General features: G+C 35.2%; 1 protein-coding gene across 3 annotated transcripts in view; it reads right to left on the reverse strand.

Annotated features, from left to right (window-relative positions):
* Nucleotides 1–17138, reverse strand: part of RIC1 (RIC1 homolog, RAB6A GEF complex partner 1) — a 142201-nt gene that overhangs the window by 70804 nt on the left and 54259 nt on the right. For all 3 annotated transcript variants that reach the window (XR_002084198.2, XM_019463738.2, XM_019463737.2), the window contains exon 3: nt 1503–1582. Coding sequence is in view for 2 of the 3 variants with exons in the window: in XM_019463738.2 (XP_019319283.2) it covers nt 1503–1582 (80 nt within the window). In the remaining variant the exon portion in view is untranslated. The remainder of the gene's footprint in view (nt 1–1502; nt 1583–17138) is intronic.

A 17138-nucleotide genomic window follows, 5' to 3' on the forward strand; every position in this document is an offset into this window, starting at 1 on the left:
ACAATTTTTTAAATAAAATTTTGCCTTGTTTATACATTTTTCAAATACATTGACACTTTTAAACCATAATGAATATACTGTACGTAAATCAAAACTCTTGGAAAATTCAAAAGCTGAAAGAAGCTGAAAACTCACTAAAGTTCTACCATTTAGGAGCAATTACTATACACATATATTGCTCTAGCTTTTTTTAAGATAATTTTTGTTTTGTTTTGCAAAGTTGCAGTCACATTACATGTATAATTTTATGTGACTCGTTTCTCTACTCAGCGTAATATGATCAGGTTCCCAAGTTTATAAATGTTTTGAAATATTACATTTCATGATTATATATTATTTGAGAAGAATGTACCACAGTTAACTTCCACACCAAAACTCTCTATTATCACACTTTTTGTGTAGATCTACTATCAGAAGCTTCTAAGAACACATTTTACTATTCCTCTACTGGCAGAGCAGTAATTTTTAAAAAACCAAAAACTATCTTTACATATGAAAACTGTATGTTTCTAAAAGATTTGTTTTTAATGTTTTGAGTTAGTAGTATTTAGTTTGAGCTACTAATTAACACAAGTTTCTTTTGTGTTTGTTAGTTATATTTCCTCTTATTACTTTTACCTATTTATCTTTTGAAATCTTTGGGTTTCTTAGCAATTTGTCTCCTTAAAATATAAGATACATTTTATACATAAAATTACATAAACTATAATATTTTATGAAAATATAAAGATAGAAAGCCTCGGCCCTATTTACTGAAAAAACTTCCTCCAGTTTGTTACTTTTAACGCTGTTCTTTTTTTCCTGTTAATTTTGAGAAATTTAAACTTTCATATATTAAAATGTATTTTCTGTCTAATTTCTTATATACCTAATAAATTCTGGCCATCTCCTACCATCTAGAAGTGTGGTAAGTATTCACTTATATATTCATCCAGCTTTAATGGTTTGATCTTTTGCTTTAAAATTAGGATGTTCTTTTATTTCAAAAGTTCTTTCAATAAAATGTTCTTTTATTTCAAAAGTAAAGCAAAAATTTTAAGGAAAAAAATGCAAAACATACACAACAACATGGCTTAAAGATCAAGTTCTAACCAAGAGGTAACCCCTGCTTGGGGTACACTTTTTTTCTCTGCAGGTATAAAACACTACAGGAGTTAAGTGTCAGTAACTTATATTGACATTTCATTTCTTTCCCTCCTGATGTTTTAGCTCCCCCCTAACAAGGCCTGGAGAATGCTAGACTATATTAGTAGTGATCCTGAATGTCCAAGAAGAGATACAGTACATTCACCCAAGATTTCCAAGTAACTAATTACTTAGTTACAGAATTCTTTATTCAAGTAATGATAGTTAGAGGAGACCTGGCAATTTTTGACATACTATTTTTAAAATACTGACTTGGCTTTATTTTATTCACTTCAGACAATGCAAAACTGGGATGTTTTTTATGAATATAAAGTATGCAAGTCAATTGTTAAAAGAATGAAAGACAACAAACTTACTTGGGATACACTGGTTCATAAAGGTACTTGTCCCCTCTTGTAGATGTAATATGAAAAAACAAGATGTAGCCATATGCAGTCTGAAAGATAAATTTTATTTGCCATGAATTAAAGGGTAAGGCTATGACTAAAACCTTATATTTCATTTTTATATATTCTTACTTTGAAAACACTTCACTCTTGGGAACCCTCTTCTGAAGAGCTATAGTCTAACTATCCAATTAAAACAACCATCTTGTTTAACGTAACCCATGAAGAGTTTTTATATTTTAATATTTCATAGATGTCACTGAAATCAACAGTTCATACTATGTTGCAGACATTAATACTCTAAAATTAAATTATACTATTCAATAGCAGATGATTATTTTGCAAAATATACAGACCTTTTTGAACTCAGCAACATGGCAACTAATTTTTCTAATTTTTAAAGCAACAATGTCACCAAATAACAGTAGAAAATCCTTCACTCAACTCAAAGTTTACACAACATAACTTCAAAATGACATATTTACCTATTTCAAAATCAATCGACTGGCTTCTGATTTGCTATAAAATATACCAAGACACAGAAGAAAAACAGAGCAAATCTTCAGTTTCCAAATTTGAAGATCAGTTAATTTTTCTAAGTTAAGAAAACGGTATTAAAATATAAATTGTATTAAAACATTGTCTGATTATGGCACACATCTGTGAATTGTGAAGCTCAACCAACCACTACACACTTAAGTGTACAAATATACCGTTTCTAACCAAACATTTTCAGGCCTGAGAAAAGTGGCAACTGCTTGGACCCAACTACTACATGCTAATACTGAACTTTTTTTTTTTTTTTTATATATTTTTATTTATCTTTGAAGGAGAGACAGCGAGAGAGAGACACAGCATGAGTGGGGGAGGAGCAGAGAGAGAGGGAGACACAGAATCCGAAGCAGGCTCCAGGCTCTGAGCCATTAGCACAGAGCCCAATGCGAGGCTCGAACTCACGAATGGTGAGATCTTGACCTGAGCTGAAGTTGGATGCTTAACTGACTCAACCACCCAGGCGCCCCAATATTGAACTCTTTATCATTTTAGAAGCAGGTGGGCTTTTACCCAAAGTAGAACAAAGAAAACTGAAAAAAAAAAATTATCCAAGTTTTCAAATTTTTTTCCAGTACTTGCTTCTGTTCTTCACTTAAAGGAACACCAGAGGAAAAACAATTTCTTCAGCAATGTGTTCTGTTTTATTTTTAAGCTATGAACTTTCCTATTTCATAATATATACCAAAACTCTAGACTTCAATATATTGGGACACAAAAGAAAAGAGGCTGAGATCATCCTAGTTCCTCATGGGCAATTTTACATTCTTCAAATGTGCAGAATATGGGATCAAAGGAAAACAGATTCAAATCAAACTACATCAGACATCATAACCCCCACACAGATCAGTAATTCTTTAAAAGTTGTAAGCTCTACTACTACCTTATATGGGCTAGAAAAGTAAAATAATTTGGGTCTAGCACTGAGATGAATAACATGCAAATGCTGTCTGGAGTATCAGTCACTCAAGGTCAGAAGTTCAACATTTCAGAATATCAAATGCTAATAATATACTTGGAATTTTAACAAGTGCTTAGGAGACTATAATGCCAGGGAAAATATAGCATCATTTGCAACAGCATTTAGAAAATTTTATACATGTGATATACTAGATGAAATTATAAATGGCTTGATTTACTCTTCTAGTATTCTGTATCAATCTTACTGAGTATCTATAGCTTCGCATGTATATTAAATGCTATATAGTTCCAGATCTCACTGACCTTTTCTTTAACAGTCTTCCTTTGAACAAGTTCTGCCTTTGAACAATCTAAAAAGTTCTGGTAATAAATGATCATCCTTAAAAAGTAGCATCTTCATTGTAAACTATACCCAATCTGTTATTATGCAGTATTATGATGGCCTTTCTCTTCCCACCTTCAAAATACTGCCAATGAGCATACTACAACTGCTTAATCTATAGGCAGCAGTCCCAATATCTACTTACAGTACGGATACACATTCTCTTTCACTCTCACACACGCACACGTTTCTTTCTCTCTGTCTCTGTCTCTCTCTCTCTCTCTCTCTCTCTCTCACACACACACACACACGGTGCGCGAACTAATTTTTTCTAAGAAAATGAAAAGACAAAATAAAGAAACTCGGAGTTCTCTTTCCTGGTATCATCCCATATCTTTTTTTTTTTTTTCTTCTTTCTCCAAGGCACACTACTGGATTCTGTGGTTGTCATTACAGAGGCCAAACAATTTTTGTAGGCAACTTGAATGGCAAGTCCTCAAGTCTCTTTCTTTAGTATACCCAGGAATAAGGGTCACCGATACATAAGAATAAAGGCTATCAAGAGGATAAAAGAAAGAAGTCACTACTTAAGAGGAGAATGGAACAGACTTGTCTCTAATAACACCACTTAAAAGAACTGGAAACAATTGCAAAGGATATTAACAATGCATCAAAAATTCAGTCAGTATGAACATTCAGTCAGAGAAGTATCATCTTCTTTTTTCAATTGCAAACTGTAAATGGAGATTTAAAAAGCTCTGCAAACAACCTCAGATAATTCCACAGTTTAAGAGAAGAGTGTGAAATCTGGAGGTGGCAGTGTGGTTGATGCCATCACCATTATTAATTGCTTGTTGGTATTTTGCTTTGTCTGTCATTGCTTTGTTGGGCATTTGGGAAATTTCCCCTTGCTACTTACAATTAGAAATATTTTAAAAATTATTTTATGACTGCATGACATAAATAAAAGTAATTTTATATTTTAAATCCAACTGCATCATGATACAAATCAACTGTTAGATGCAACTAATGCTTCACCTGCAGGAAGCAATCCCAATACCTTCCTCTACTATCCAATGCCTCTCTTGGACATGAATTCACCACATGCTTCAGAATTCAAGTCATTGTGCAATTCCTCCTTAGGACATACCATTTTTATCATGAAGAATAGGACAGATTCATGCATCTAGCTCCAATGATGCATCACAAAGATATCGATGATAATTAAGAGATAAGGATTTGATGATTTTAGAGATGTATCTTCTATCCCGACATCTGTCATGTTAGGGTTCAAATAAGGCTGAACTAACAGAGTAGCACTTTTCAATTCTTTACACTGGTTTGTAAACATTGTTTACTGTTTTTAGATTAATTATACATGTTCAAATACATATAATTAATCACCCAAATCCTACCACAAAGAATAATTACCTAACATTTCTGTATAATCTTTCAGACTCTATACATTCAGATACATGAATCTATTTAAATGGGAAATGATTAAAAACAGCTATATATATCAATCACACACACTCAAAAATCGGTGACGACTCTTTTGACATGAAGTCATCAAAAATTATCCCTAATACATACTTACTACTATACTTTTATAACAGAGCACTAATTAAAAAAAAAAAAAAGTCTTCTGCTTCCAACCAGGATGGTTTAAACTGAAGCCAATTTATGCTCTCATCTGAAAACAAAACAAAAACCTGGACAAAACAGAAGAATGGTTTTTGAAACACCAACATGAAGCAATGAAGGCCAGGGATCCCTGAGAGATGAAAAACTGATAGGAGTCCTGTAATTGCCCCAGCTTACTCCCTTGGGAAAGTTTCCAGGGCACAGCAGTGAGAAGAGGGACTAAGGCAGAGCCTGGCAGACTCCCTGACTTGAGGAATGAAGCTGAGAGCCCAAGAGGAACAAGGCAAACAATGTATACAGAAGAGTACCAGACAGGAGAGAGCTGTGCACAGACAAAATCCAAGAGTACCACACACATGCATGTGAGGAAACTACTCGAGGTAGGAGAGAACACAACCAAAAGGATTAGTCAGTAAAGAAAATGTGTATGGTGCTCAAACAGTCCTGAGAACAGTACCTGTCTCACAGACTGAAGAACTCATAATTCACAGGGAAGAACGTAATTCACAGACCGAAGAACTCGTAATTCACAGGGAATTGACTAGAACACTCAGGGATGTGGTCCTCGGGTATTCCTGTGGCAATCCTAGGAAGGTATTCCCTTAGTAGTAGGGGATAATTACCTTTAGATTGAGCACTGTTCAAAACCCGCATTACGAAGCATAAAATAAGACACGGACATATACTGTCTCCAAGTAATCAATACTTCATCCCAGACCAAAACTTGATTTATAGGACCACAAAAATATCCAGCACATAACAAAGTAAAAAATCAAAGTCTGACGATCCAATCAAAGATTACCACATATGCAGATCAGCAGAAAAACAAGAGACACAATGAGAAGAAAAAACAACCAATCAAGAATGATCCAGAATTCAATTAAATGTGAGAATTAGTAGAGGGGCATCAAAACAGTTATAACTATATTCCACACGTTCAAATGGCTAGGGAATATAGAAACCATATTTGAGAGATAAAAAATAAAACATGAGACTAAAAATATACTGGATATGAATACAGGAACCATATGTGAGATAAAAACTAAAATATGAGGCTAAAAATATACTGGATATGACTAACTTGCAAGAAAAATTCACTGATCATAAAAGCAGAGCAGTAAAGATTATCCAAATGAAACACAAACAAACCCAAAATAAAACTGAAAGAGCACTGGTGAACTGTGGGACAACTTCAAGTGGCCTAATCTACAAGTAAACAGAGTCCCCAAGGGTACGGGTAGAAGTCAGAAAAAGCAGCTGCATTTATTTAATCCAAATTTTATTTGTTTCAGTTACACTTCTTCAAAAAGTAACTCCATTTTCAACAAGAACAAGACCAATCTATGTTGTGGTTTTACCATATGCAAAAATCAAATATGCACAACAGATGTTCCTTGACCTCAGTAGAATTAAATTAGAAATTTGTAACAGATTTCTGGAAAACTCTCTAACATTTTGAAACTAAATAATTCATAGATCAAAGACATAAAAAAGGAAACTTAAAAAATACAGTATACTAAAATTTATGGGATGTTGCCATAACAGTACTTAAGGGGAAATTTTAGAGCTTTAAAAAGCTGTATTAGAAAAAAAGAAAAATCACAAATCAGTGACATCAGCCTTTGCCTAAACTAGAAACAGATGAGCAAATGAAATTCAACTTAAAAAAAAAAAAAGCAAATAATAGAGATCAGAGTGGAAATCAATGAAATAGAAAACAAAAATAAACTCAATGAAACCAAATTTGGTGTTTTTTAAAAATAAGATCATTAGGGGTGCCTGGGTGGCTCAGTCAGTTAAGCGTCTGACTCTTGATTGTGTCTCAGGTCATGATCTCACAGTCATGGGACTGAGCCCCACTTTGGGCTCTCTGCTGACAGCGCAGAACCTGCTTAAACATTCTCTCCCCCCGCCCCCGACTTGCTCTCTTTCAAAAGAAATAAACATTAAGAAAAAATAAGATCATTAACACTTATACACCTCTAGTCATATTGGTCATGGGGGAAAAAAAAAGATAACCACTATCAGAAATGAGAGAGGTGACATCACTACAGATTCTAGAGATATTAAAATAACGATGGAGCACAATGAAAAACTGTAACAAAAAATTTACAACTGTATGTCTATTTTATCAAATAGACAACTTCCTAGGAAGACACAAACTGCCAATACAAGCACCTTGCATAAGCCTACTATGTATTCAAGAAACTTAAATTTTAACTAAAATCCTTTCTAGGCTCAGATGGTATCACTGGTGAATTCTACCAAATATTTAAGAAATAACAATTCAACACAAAATCTTCTAGGAAACCAAAGAGGGACACTTCTCATCTCATTTTATGAGGCCAGCATTACCCTCATCCCAAAACTAAAGACATTATAAGAAAATAATCTAGTGACCAGCACCTCTTATTAACACAGATGTAAAACTTCTAAACAAAATTTTAGCACATTAAATCTAGCAATATATTATCAGGAAAATACATCGTAAGTAAATGAGGTTTATTCAGAAATGCAAGGTTGATCTAACATTGAAAAAAATCATCAAATGTATTTTACCATATTAATAAACCAAAAAAGAAAAATAATAGTCTCAAATGCAGAAAAAGCATTAAACATCCTACAAAGCATCCTGATTAAAAACTGTCAGAAAATTAGCAAGAAAGGGAAAACTTCCACAACTTGATAAAGGAGATCTGTAAAATACCTATAATATCATTCTTAATAGTGAAAGACTGAATGTTTTTCTTCTGTTCAACACTGTAATGTACAATCTAATCAGTAAAATCAGGCAAGCAAAAGAAATAAAAGGTATCTAAATTAGAAAGGAAAAGGGAAAACTGTCCTTTGACATCATCATCTATGTAGAAAAATCTGATGGAATGTACCAAAAATGAACCAGAGTAAGTTGAACATGACTGGAATACACAAGATCAATATACAAAAAATCAACTGCATTTCTATATATGTAAAGAACCAGAAAATTAACATGTTTTCTCAATAGGATCAAAAATATGAAATACTCAAGAAAAAATCTACCAAAGATGTGAAACAGCTGTACACTGACAAAACACTGAAGTTAAAAATATCTAAATAAATGAAGAGATTTATCTTGTTTGTAGGTCAAAAGACTCACTAGTGCTATGACGAGAACTCTGTCCAAATGGGTCCACAGATTCAATGCAATCTCAATCAAAATCTCAGCAGGCACTTTCATCAAAACTGACAAGGTTATTCTAAAATTCATATGGAAACAGAAGGTCCTACAATGGTGAAAGCAACTTTGAAAACAAAGAACAAAGTTGGAAAATTAACACTGACTTCAAAAATTACTACAAACCTGAAGTAATCAAAATGATGCTGAATTAATATAAGGGCAGGCAAATAAACACATCACAGGATAGGAGCAAATACAGACAAAAACACAGATATATGTGGGCAACTTATTTTTGAAAAAGATGCAAAGAAAGGTAGTATAGAAGCAAGAACCTTTTCAACAAACTGCAAAAATTCATCTTGGATTCATATGTTGCACCACGTACAAAAATTAACTCAAAATACATCACAGACTTAAATCTAAAACCTAAATAATAAAACCTCTAGAAGAAGATATAAAAACAAGATATGAAGCATAAAATACAAAACTGATAAACTGGACTTCATCAAAATTAAGTACGTCATTCAAAAAACACTGTTGAGAGAAATTCTTTATACAGTATATACGTACTACAGGATGTGTACCCAAAATGCATTAAGAACTCTAGGACTCTGACAATAAAAAAAGCAAAGAACCAAATCAATAAAATGAGCAATTGATCTGAATACACACTTTACCAAAGAAGACATACAAGGCCAATAAAGAGATGTTCAATATCATTTTTCATTAGAGAGATACAAATTAAACTTATAATGCACATCCGTGAGAATGGCTACAACTAAAAAATCATACCATACCATAGGTTGGCAAAGGGGAATGAGAACTCTCATACACGCTGCTGGTAAGAACATAAAACGGTACAACTTCAAAAAAAGTGTGACATTTCCTTAGAAAGTTAAACATTCACCTACTTCATTATTTAGCCGTTCCACTCAGTACTGACCCAAGATAAACGGAAATACATGCCCATAAAGGTATTTGTACATACATGAATGTTCCTAAGAGCGTTGCCTGTAATAGTCAAAAACTGAAAACAACTCAAATGCCCATCAAGAGATGAATGGTCAGTCAAACCAATGTGGCTTTTCTACAGAGCAAATCAGGGGTTGAAGGAAGGTGGATCACAGCATTAGGAGGGAATTACAAAAAGGTACAAGGAAACTTGTAGGAATGATGATCTGTTCACTATCTTAATTTAGTGATGGTTTCAAAATTTATCAAATTGTACACTTCAAACGCGCATTTACTGTAGGTAAACTGTACCTCAATAAAGCTATCTAGGAAAAAGAAAGTGATGGTTGGATTTGTAGCAGAAACTTTTGCTCTCTGGAAAAGCTTCCACCATCACATAAAAAGCTTCATGTAGCCTCCTGGAGAATAAGAGATCACAAAGGAAATCGAGGTGGACATTTCCAGTCCAGATAGGGACAGAAACATTTGGACCATTAGGCACCAGAGAGCGGCCAGGTAAGTGCTGTGGTAGCCTATCAGTGACCCCAGGGGAAACCAGGAGAACTTCTTGACTAAATAAAGAGCAAGTCACAGAACACAAGTAAATAAATGGTTGTTTTAAAGCACTAAGGTCTGAGATAATGATTCAATAAATATTACATAAGAATAATAATCCGAACAAAAATAGTGTGGTTTAAGGAAAGGCTAAGAATATCAAGTTATGGAGTTGAGAGCAAATTTCAAAGATATCCAGCAGAGCTGCACCACAATCACTTCCAAACCAGAGTCTGGTCACACCAGCATGAAAGGAAAAAATGAGGCAAGTAGGTACTACGTGCAGGCCTGTGCTCCTCGGCAATATGCTCTATCTCAGAATACTTTGCTTTCAGCTGTTATTTGGGTACTCAATATATTAACATGGTGGAAGGGAAAAAGAAATCAAAATAAAACAAGGAATTCTAAGTTAAGTTATTTTTCTCTTATTCACAAATAAGTAGATTCTAACTCATGTTACACTAACATAATCCATACTACATACTAACATACATCCTAACATACACGCTATACATCCATTGAGCTGGGTATGAAGGGGAATAACACTGCAAGTAGCAGTGGAAAACAGTTTGGAACGGCAGGCTGGGGCCAGATCACAGTAGATCCCGAGTACTAGGCTAAACACTTTGGAACACATTTTGAATGCAACGGGAAGCCACTGAACAGTTTGAAAATAATATAAAAGCCTTGATTTGGAAGTAGCTATACATAATCAGGATGCACTTTAGGGGGAGAAAAAAGAATAGCTAGAAGTTTTAAGCTCTAGGCAATCTAGACAAGATACAAAAAGACCTGTACTAAGGTCATGGCAATGAGAATAAAGAGAAAGTCATGGCAGCAAACTAAAGACAGGACTCAGCACCATCTTGGTGACTGGATGGGAATGCAGACTCAAAGGACTCCAGTGTTTTTCTTATTTTAAGTTGCAATAGAAATATTTACACATATGCTTAAATACACTGGTGCTCCTATCTGTCAGAGTCCCAAAGATGAGACAGTACTTAAAATTGATTTCAATGCTCCCTACACCTGGCCATCTATTAATAGCCTAAAACTGAGGAAAATCTGAGGGATAATTATGGCCAGGTACCATGTCAACAAAAATGGTATTCTACTTTTGAGAGAGAAAATACTCTCCCAAAAATCACTATAGAGCAATTCTTAAAATGGTAAAGGATTTTCTTTCCCACAGCCCATTGAAAAAGCCAGTGAGATTTCTTTTCAAGGTACCAGTTGATAAGGAGGTGACTATGGTAGAGATGATGATACAGAAATAGAATGTTGTAGTAACTGATGAGTGAGAGCACACGATGACAAAACTTGAGTAGGGAAGGTCAGGCAGTAAGAAAAATACACAGGGTGGCTGCTTTGGCCCTGACTTAATTTGCAGAAAGAGAATTATGTTGTATTGCTCTAGACCATACAATTGCATATCCTTCCCTACACATTCTATCAATCACATTTTATAAAAGTAAGTTTCAAAGTATCTCCTAGATTCAGCTTCATTCCACAATAGCTAGTAGGATTAAACAATCATGCTAATAGTGAAAGGCAGTAAAGCAAAATTATTAAGACTCTAGAACTCTAGAACCAGGCCTCATGGCTTAGAATTCCATCACCAGAAATATGATCTTAGATATAGGATGTACCTCTGTAATCTTGGGCAGGTTACTTCATCTCTCCTAGTTTGTTCAGATTTATGATGGGAAAAAATATTATCTACCTTTAGTGCACTGTGATGAAGAATTGATTTTAAGAGACATAAAACACAACAGTGCATAGCCCATACTAGATATCCCCAAAATTTGCTACCATAATAACTCTGAATCTTCAATAGTTAATTTATAATCAATGCATTTCATGTAAGAAGCTAATAAAATGTATAATGCATTCAAAGAAAAGGACCATCAAAATTACTAAAGCTTCAGAATCCAAAGTCTGGTTACCTAGAAAGTTCACTTACTCAATACCCATTGTATGACAGTATACAATTCCTTAACATTATTTTTAAGTTTATTTTGAGAGAGAGAGAGAGAGAGAGAACACGTGTGTATAAGTGGGGGAGGGGCAGAGAGAGAGAGAGAGAGAGAGAGAGAGAGAGAGAAAGAGAAAATCCCAAGCAGGCTCCATGATGTCAGCAAGGAGCCCAAAGCAGAACTTGATTCCACGAACTGTGATATCATGACCTGAGCTAAAATCAAGAGTTGGATACTCAACCAACTGAACCACCCAGGCACCTCTTAATATTACTTTTAAATGCACCTTGATAGATTATCTTTTAGTACATATGGTTATTTGCAAAGAGTGAATGCCTTACTGAACAGATCACAAAAGTATCCGTGGCCTTTCTCAACTAGTACCATATGACTAATGGTTCTTTCCATGTATTTCAGTCTACACTACAATGTCAGAAATGAAAATTAAAAATAACCTCTTTTGCAGGCAGAGGCAATCAAAAAATTGGACACCAGGTAGATATGGTTTAAGTTAGCTTTCGGGGGCACCTGAGTGGCTCAGGTAGTTAAACGTCCAACTCTTGGTTTCAGCTCATGTCATTATCTCCGAGTTCATGAGTTTGAGCCCCACATCAGGCTCCGTGTTGATGGCAAGGAGCCTGCTTGGGATCCTCTCCAAGCTCCCACCCCTCGCTACTCGCGCTCTCTCTCAAAATAAATAAATAAGAACTTTAAAAAGGTAGCTTTCGGATTCTGTTAAAATGGAAAAACCGGGCCCACGTTCCTAATCTCTCCTCCTCTTCTCAGAAGACAATTGCCAAAACGTGTGCTGGATGAGTGTGGAGACTATCTGAGTCATCAAGCTCTCTTGAATTCTCATGGGATAGAATATGTGGTAAGGGACCAAGCAAAGGGAAAGTTTTGCTTTGCCACTCCTCGAGGCACTGGGCCAAGATCCAGGATTTCAAAGTTCTCTAAGTAACTTAAAAAGCAGAACCCCCTCTGAAAAAGGCTGAATGAATGTGACTGCTCCTGGAAATAGACATTGACAGGGCTGTCCATGCAACTCTGACTTCAGTAGGCTTACAGTAGTGGCTACAATGGTGAATCGAACTGCTCCCACACCTCCTGGTCTGGAGAAGCTTTTAGCTTAGGGCCCTTCCACTCAGAGAAACCTCCTGAGAGTAGAGGAGACTCATCCTAAGCCTCAACAGAGCACAAGAGCTTATAAGCTTGTCTGCCTCTGCCAACTGCCATTTTAGCGACCATCTATCTGCTGGTCTGCATTCTTAGAGACCCACATGAAAGCCTCACCTCTGTGGGTAACTAATGAAACACAACAAAAGTGCCATTTCTACTGGAGGCTCAGTAACAAATGAAACAGCTAAAATATATGGATCCTACTGATGCGCCACACAGATGAGAGACAAGAATGCAAGCAAATTATAATAAGAAAAAATTAAGGACTTTCAGGAGATACCATTAGAACATAAAGAACAAATAATAAAGAATAACCTTTATGGAAGCTAAACCTTTTATTCCAGAAGATCAAATGGAAACAATTCCATGACACAAAACATAAAGAGATAAAAATCATTATTGAAAGATAAGAGACTTGAAGAACAAACTCTAATTTATTCTTTAGAAAGTAATAGAAGAAAACTTCCCTAGCTGTAGAAATACTAGAGCTAAGATTCGGGTTTAATATGGGGGTGAGCAGGGGGGAGAGAGGGAGATGGTTTAATGAAAAAGGATCTATATCTACAGGTAACAAGCAGAAACAACTGAATTTCAATCATAAAGAGAAAAATCATACAGAGAAAAAGATCAGTTGCCTACAAAGGACAGAGAATAGATTAGCACTAGACTTCTCTCACCAGTGACACTAGAAACCAGAAGGCCCTGGAACAGTATTACATGGCTAGAAAAAAAAGAATCCCAAATCTAAGAATCCTACACCTAGATAGGAGATCCTTTATTATGGCTCAGAATAGAATGTTCAGATATTATTTACTTCGTTTAATATGTGAATACCTACCATGTCCCGAAAATGCTTTCGGCACTGGAGCTAGAGTGAAGAGAACAAGCAAACAGACATGGAATATTCTAGGTTTGAAAACTGGACAAACACAGGCAACCTGCAGAAACAGAATGCAAAGGGCCAATTCATACATGAAAAGATGCTGAACCTCACTATCAAGGAAACAAGTGAAACCAACAAGACCATTTTTCATCAATCTAATTTAGACATAAATGCAGGAAAAAAGAAATCTTATGAACACTTATGAGGAACTCTGGAACTGATACAATTTTGGTGAAAAATAATTTGGCAACATTTATTAAAAAGAATAAAGCTATATTCTTTGACCTGGCAATACTACATAGGGGAAACTGCCCTAAAGAAATAAATGTACCAATACAAAAAGGATATATGTATAAAATTACTGTAGCACTGTCTGTACTTGCCAAAAATCCATCAAAAAGAGTTTAACAAAGTAAAAAAGAAACTTCCACACTATGAAGTATTACACAAATACTAAACTTAGTAAGCCAGAAGTATATATATTCCTCTGGAAGGACAGTTGTAATATACTAAGTGGAAAAAAAAAAAACTGCAAAGTAATGTGTAAATTAAGGTCAAAATTTTGGAGAAAAATATGAAAAGTCTTAAACTTATTGATCAACTTAAAAATCCACTCATCTGAAGTTATAATCAAGTTACAGAGGCATGCTGAAGTGAGACAGAGTTCATGATATAATGATATACCAAAAAAGCAGATTACAAAACTGTATGATAGCTTTGTATAATGTTTTAGATAATCCTCTATTTATTAAACTCACAGATTTATCAAATATGCCCCCATCAACAAATGACATTAGCAGTCGCTTATAGTAATATCACTTTGTATTTAAAAATAAATAAACTTCAATTAACTTTCAAATTCTAAATGCTATTAAATGTAAGAGTATTTGCAAATGTCCATAAAAAAGATATAAAGACGTAAGTAAAATGTAGTAATTATCTCTGAATGGCAGAATTATTATTTTGTGTTTCTTAGGCTTTTTTCATCAAGCATGTATCACCCTTACAACTTAAAAGTTAAAACTTAAAAAAAATCTAATTCTTAAAACCACAAAACTCCTAAAAGATAACATAAGAGAAAATCTAGATGAACTTGGGTTTGGCAATAATGTTTAGATACAACACCAAAGGCATGATACAAAAGAAGAGATAAGATGGATTTCATTAACGTTAAAAATGTATGCTCTACCAGAAGACCTGTCAGAAGAATTAAAACACAAGCTGCAAACTGGGACAAAGTATTTGCAAAAGACATTTGTCAGAAAGGACTGTTATTCAAAGTAAACAAACTACTCAAAAAGTTCACGGGGTGCCTGGGTGGCTCAGTCAGTTAAGCATCCAGTGACTCCTGATCTCAGCTCAGGTCTTTAAGAGTCATGAGTTCAAGCTCCACACTGGGTTCCACACTGGGCATGAAGCCCACTTAAAAAAACAAAAATGGGCCAAACACCTTAACAGACACGTCATCAAAAACATACAGATGACAAATAAGCATTCGAAAAGATGCCCCGCATCGTATGTCATCAGGAAAATGCAAATTAAAACAATGAGGTACCACCATACACCTATTAGAATAGCCAAAATCCAAAACATTACCACCACCCAATGAAGATACGGACCAACAGGAACTCTCATTCACTGTAGACAGGAATACAAAAGAGAACACTCACCATGTAAGGCAGTTTGTCAGTTTCTTTCAAAACTACACATACTTCTACCATGCAGTCCAGCAATCACACTTTTTGGTATTTACCCAAAGGAGCTGAAAACATAAACCCATATAGAAACCCGCAAACAGATGTTTATAGCAGTTTTATTAATAACTGCCAAAACCTGGATGCAACTAAGATGTTCTTCAGTAAGTGAATGGATACAAAAACTGTGATATATCCAAACAAGAACATATTACTCAGTGCTACAGAGATAAGTTATCAAGCCAGGAAAAGACATGAAGAAACCTTAAATGCATATTACTAAGTGAAAGAAACCAATCTGAAAAAAACGATATACCATAGGATTCCAATTACAGGACATTCTGCAAAAGGCAAAATTGGGAAGACAATCAAAGAGATCACTATTTGCAAAGGGTTACAGGAAAAGGGATCATAGGTGGAGGAGAGATTTTTGAAGCACTGAAACTACCCTGTAGATACACTGGCAGATATACATCATTATGTGTTTGTCCAAACTCACAGAACATACAATACCAAGAATGTACCATAAATGTACACTATGGACTCTAGGTGATGGTGATGTATGAATGTAAGTTCACCAATCATAAGAAATGTACCACCTTGGTGGGGGATGTTGATAATGGGGAGAGTTGTGCATGTGCTGGGGAAGGAAGTATAAAGGAAATCTCTATACCTTCCCCTCACTTTTGCTATGAACCTAAAAATACTCTGAAACAGAACATTTATTTTTCATAAACTCCACTTACGATCCTATATGTATTTTAAAATTCATAAGCTAAAACATTAATTCATGTTCTAAATTATACAAATGGAGATGATAACTTAAATCACTTGGATCAGGTCAGTGTTTACTCAGTATACTTAATACAAGCCAGGGGCACCTCGGGGGCTCAGCAGGTTAAGCGTCACACTCTTGATTTCGGCTCAGGTCATGATCTCATGGCCATGAGATTGAGCCCCTTGTCAGGCTCTGTGCCGGGCGTGGAGCCTGCTTGAGATTCTCTCCCTCTCCCCTCACCCTGCTTGCTTGCTCTCTCAAAAAATAAATAAATAAATAAATAAAATTAATGCAAACCATATTATCACAGCTAAAATTACATTCATCATGGTATCTCCATGAAGTTGCAGATAAAGACGGTAAGCTGGGGTGCGTGGCTAGCTCAGCTGGTGGAGCATGGGACTCTTGACCTTGCAATTCTGAGTTCAAGCCCTGTGTTGGGTGTAGAGATTAATTAAAAATAAAGTCTTGAAAAAAAAAAAAAAGACTACAAGCAATAACTACATGAAATAAAAACTGGATTCTCAATAGCCAAAAAAATAATTGTTTCACCTTCTCTTCTATATATGCATTTTATTCTCCAAACTGAAGACAGGAATAATTTCTTCTAACTTCTCTGTTTTCTTAGTACTTGGTAAAATGCAAAAAGTTAATAAACATGAAATTATTTCTGCTCTAAAAATAAAGCTAATAGACTATTTTCTCTTTACTTGGATGTAGGGGCTGTCTCTAGTTATCTCTTCCTGGGTCCGGCATAAGTAGGGCAGGGGAATAGTGGCCCAGAGTATAAGAGCTCCATAAAGATGTCAGGGGGTACTGGCTATGGACTGGTTGGTCTGCAAGTCAAAGGCATACTAAACAGGTGAATCCTTAAGATTCTCTAGAAATTGCCTGGCCTTGGGAGGGAGAGTCCTTCAGGGTCAGCAAGGCCTCAAGATGTTAAAGTATCAAACGTACACAAATATAAAAAGGGTAATTAATGCAGAGAGAAAAA

This window comes from Panthera pardus, unplaced genomic scaffold (assembly GCF_024362965.1).
Source record: "Panthera pardus isolate Hobbes unplaced genomic scaffold, ASM2436296v1 HiC_scaffold_20, whole genome shotgun sequence".
Lineage (NCBI taxonomy): Eukaryota > Metazoa > Chordata > Mammalia > Carnivora > Felidae > Panthera > Panthera pardus.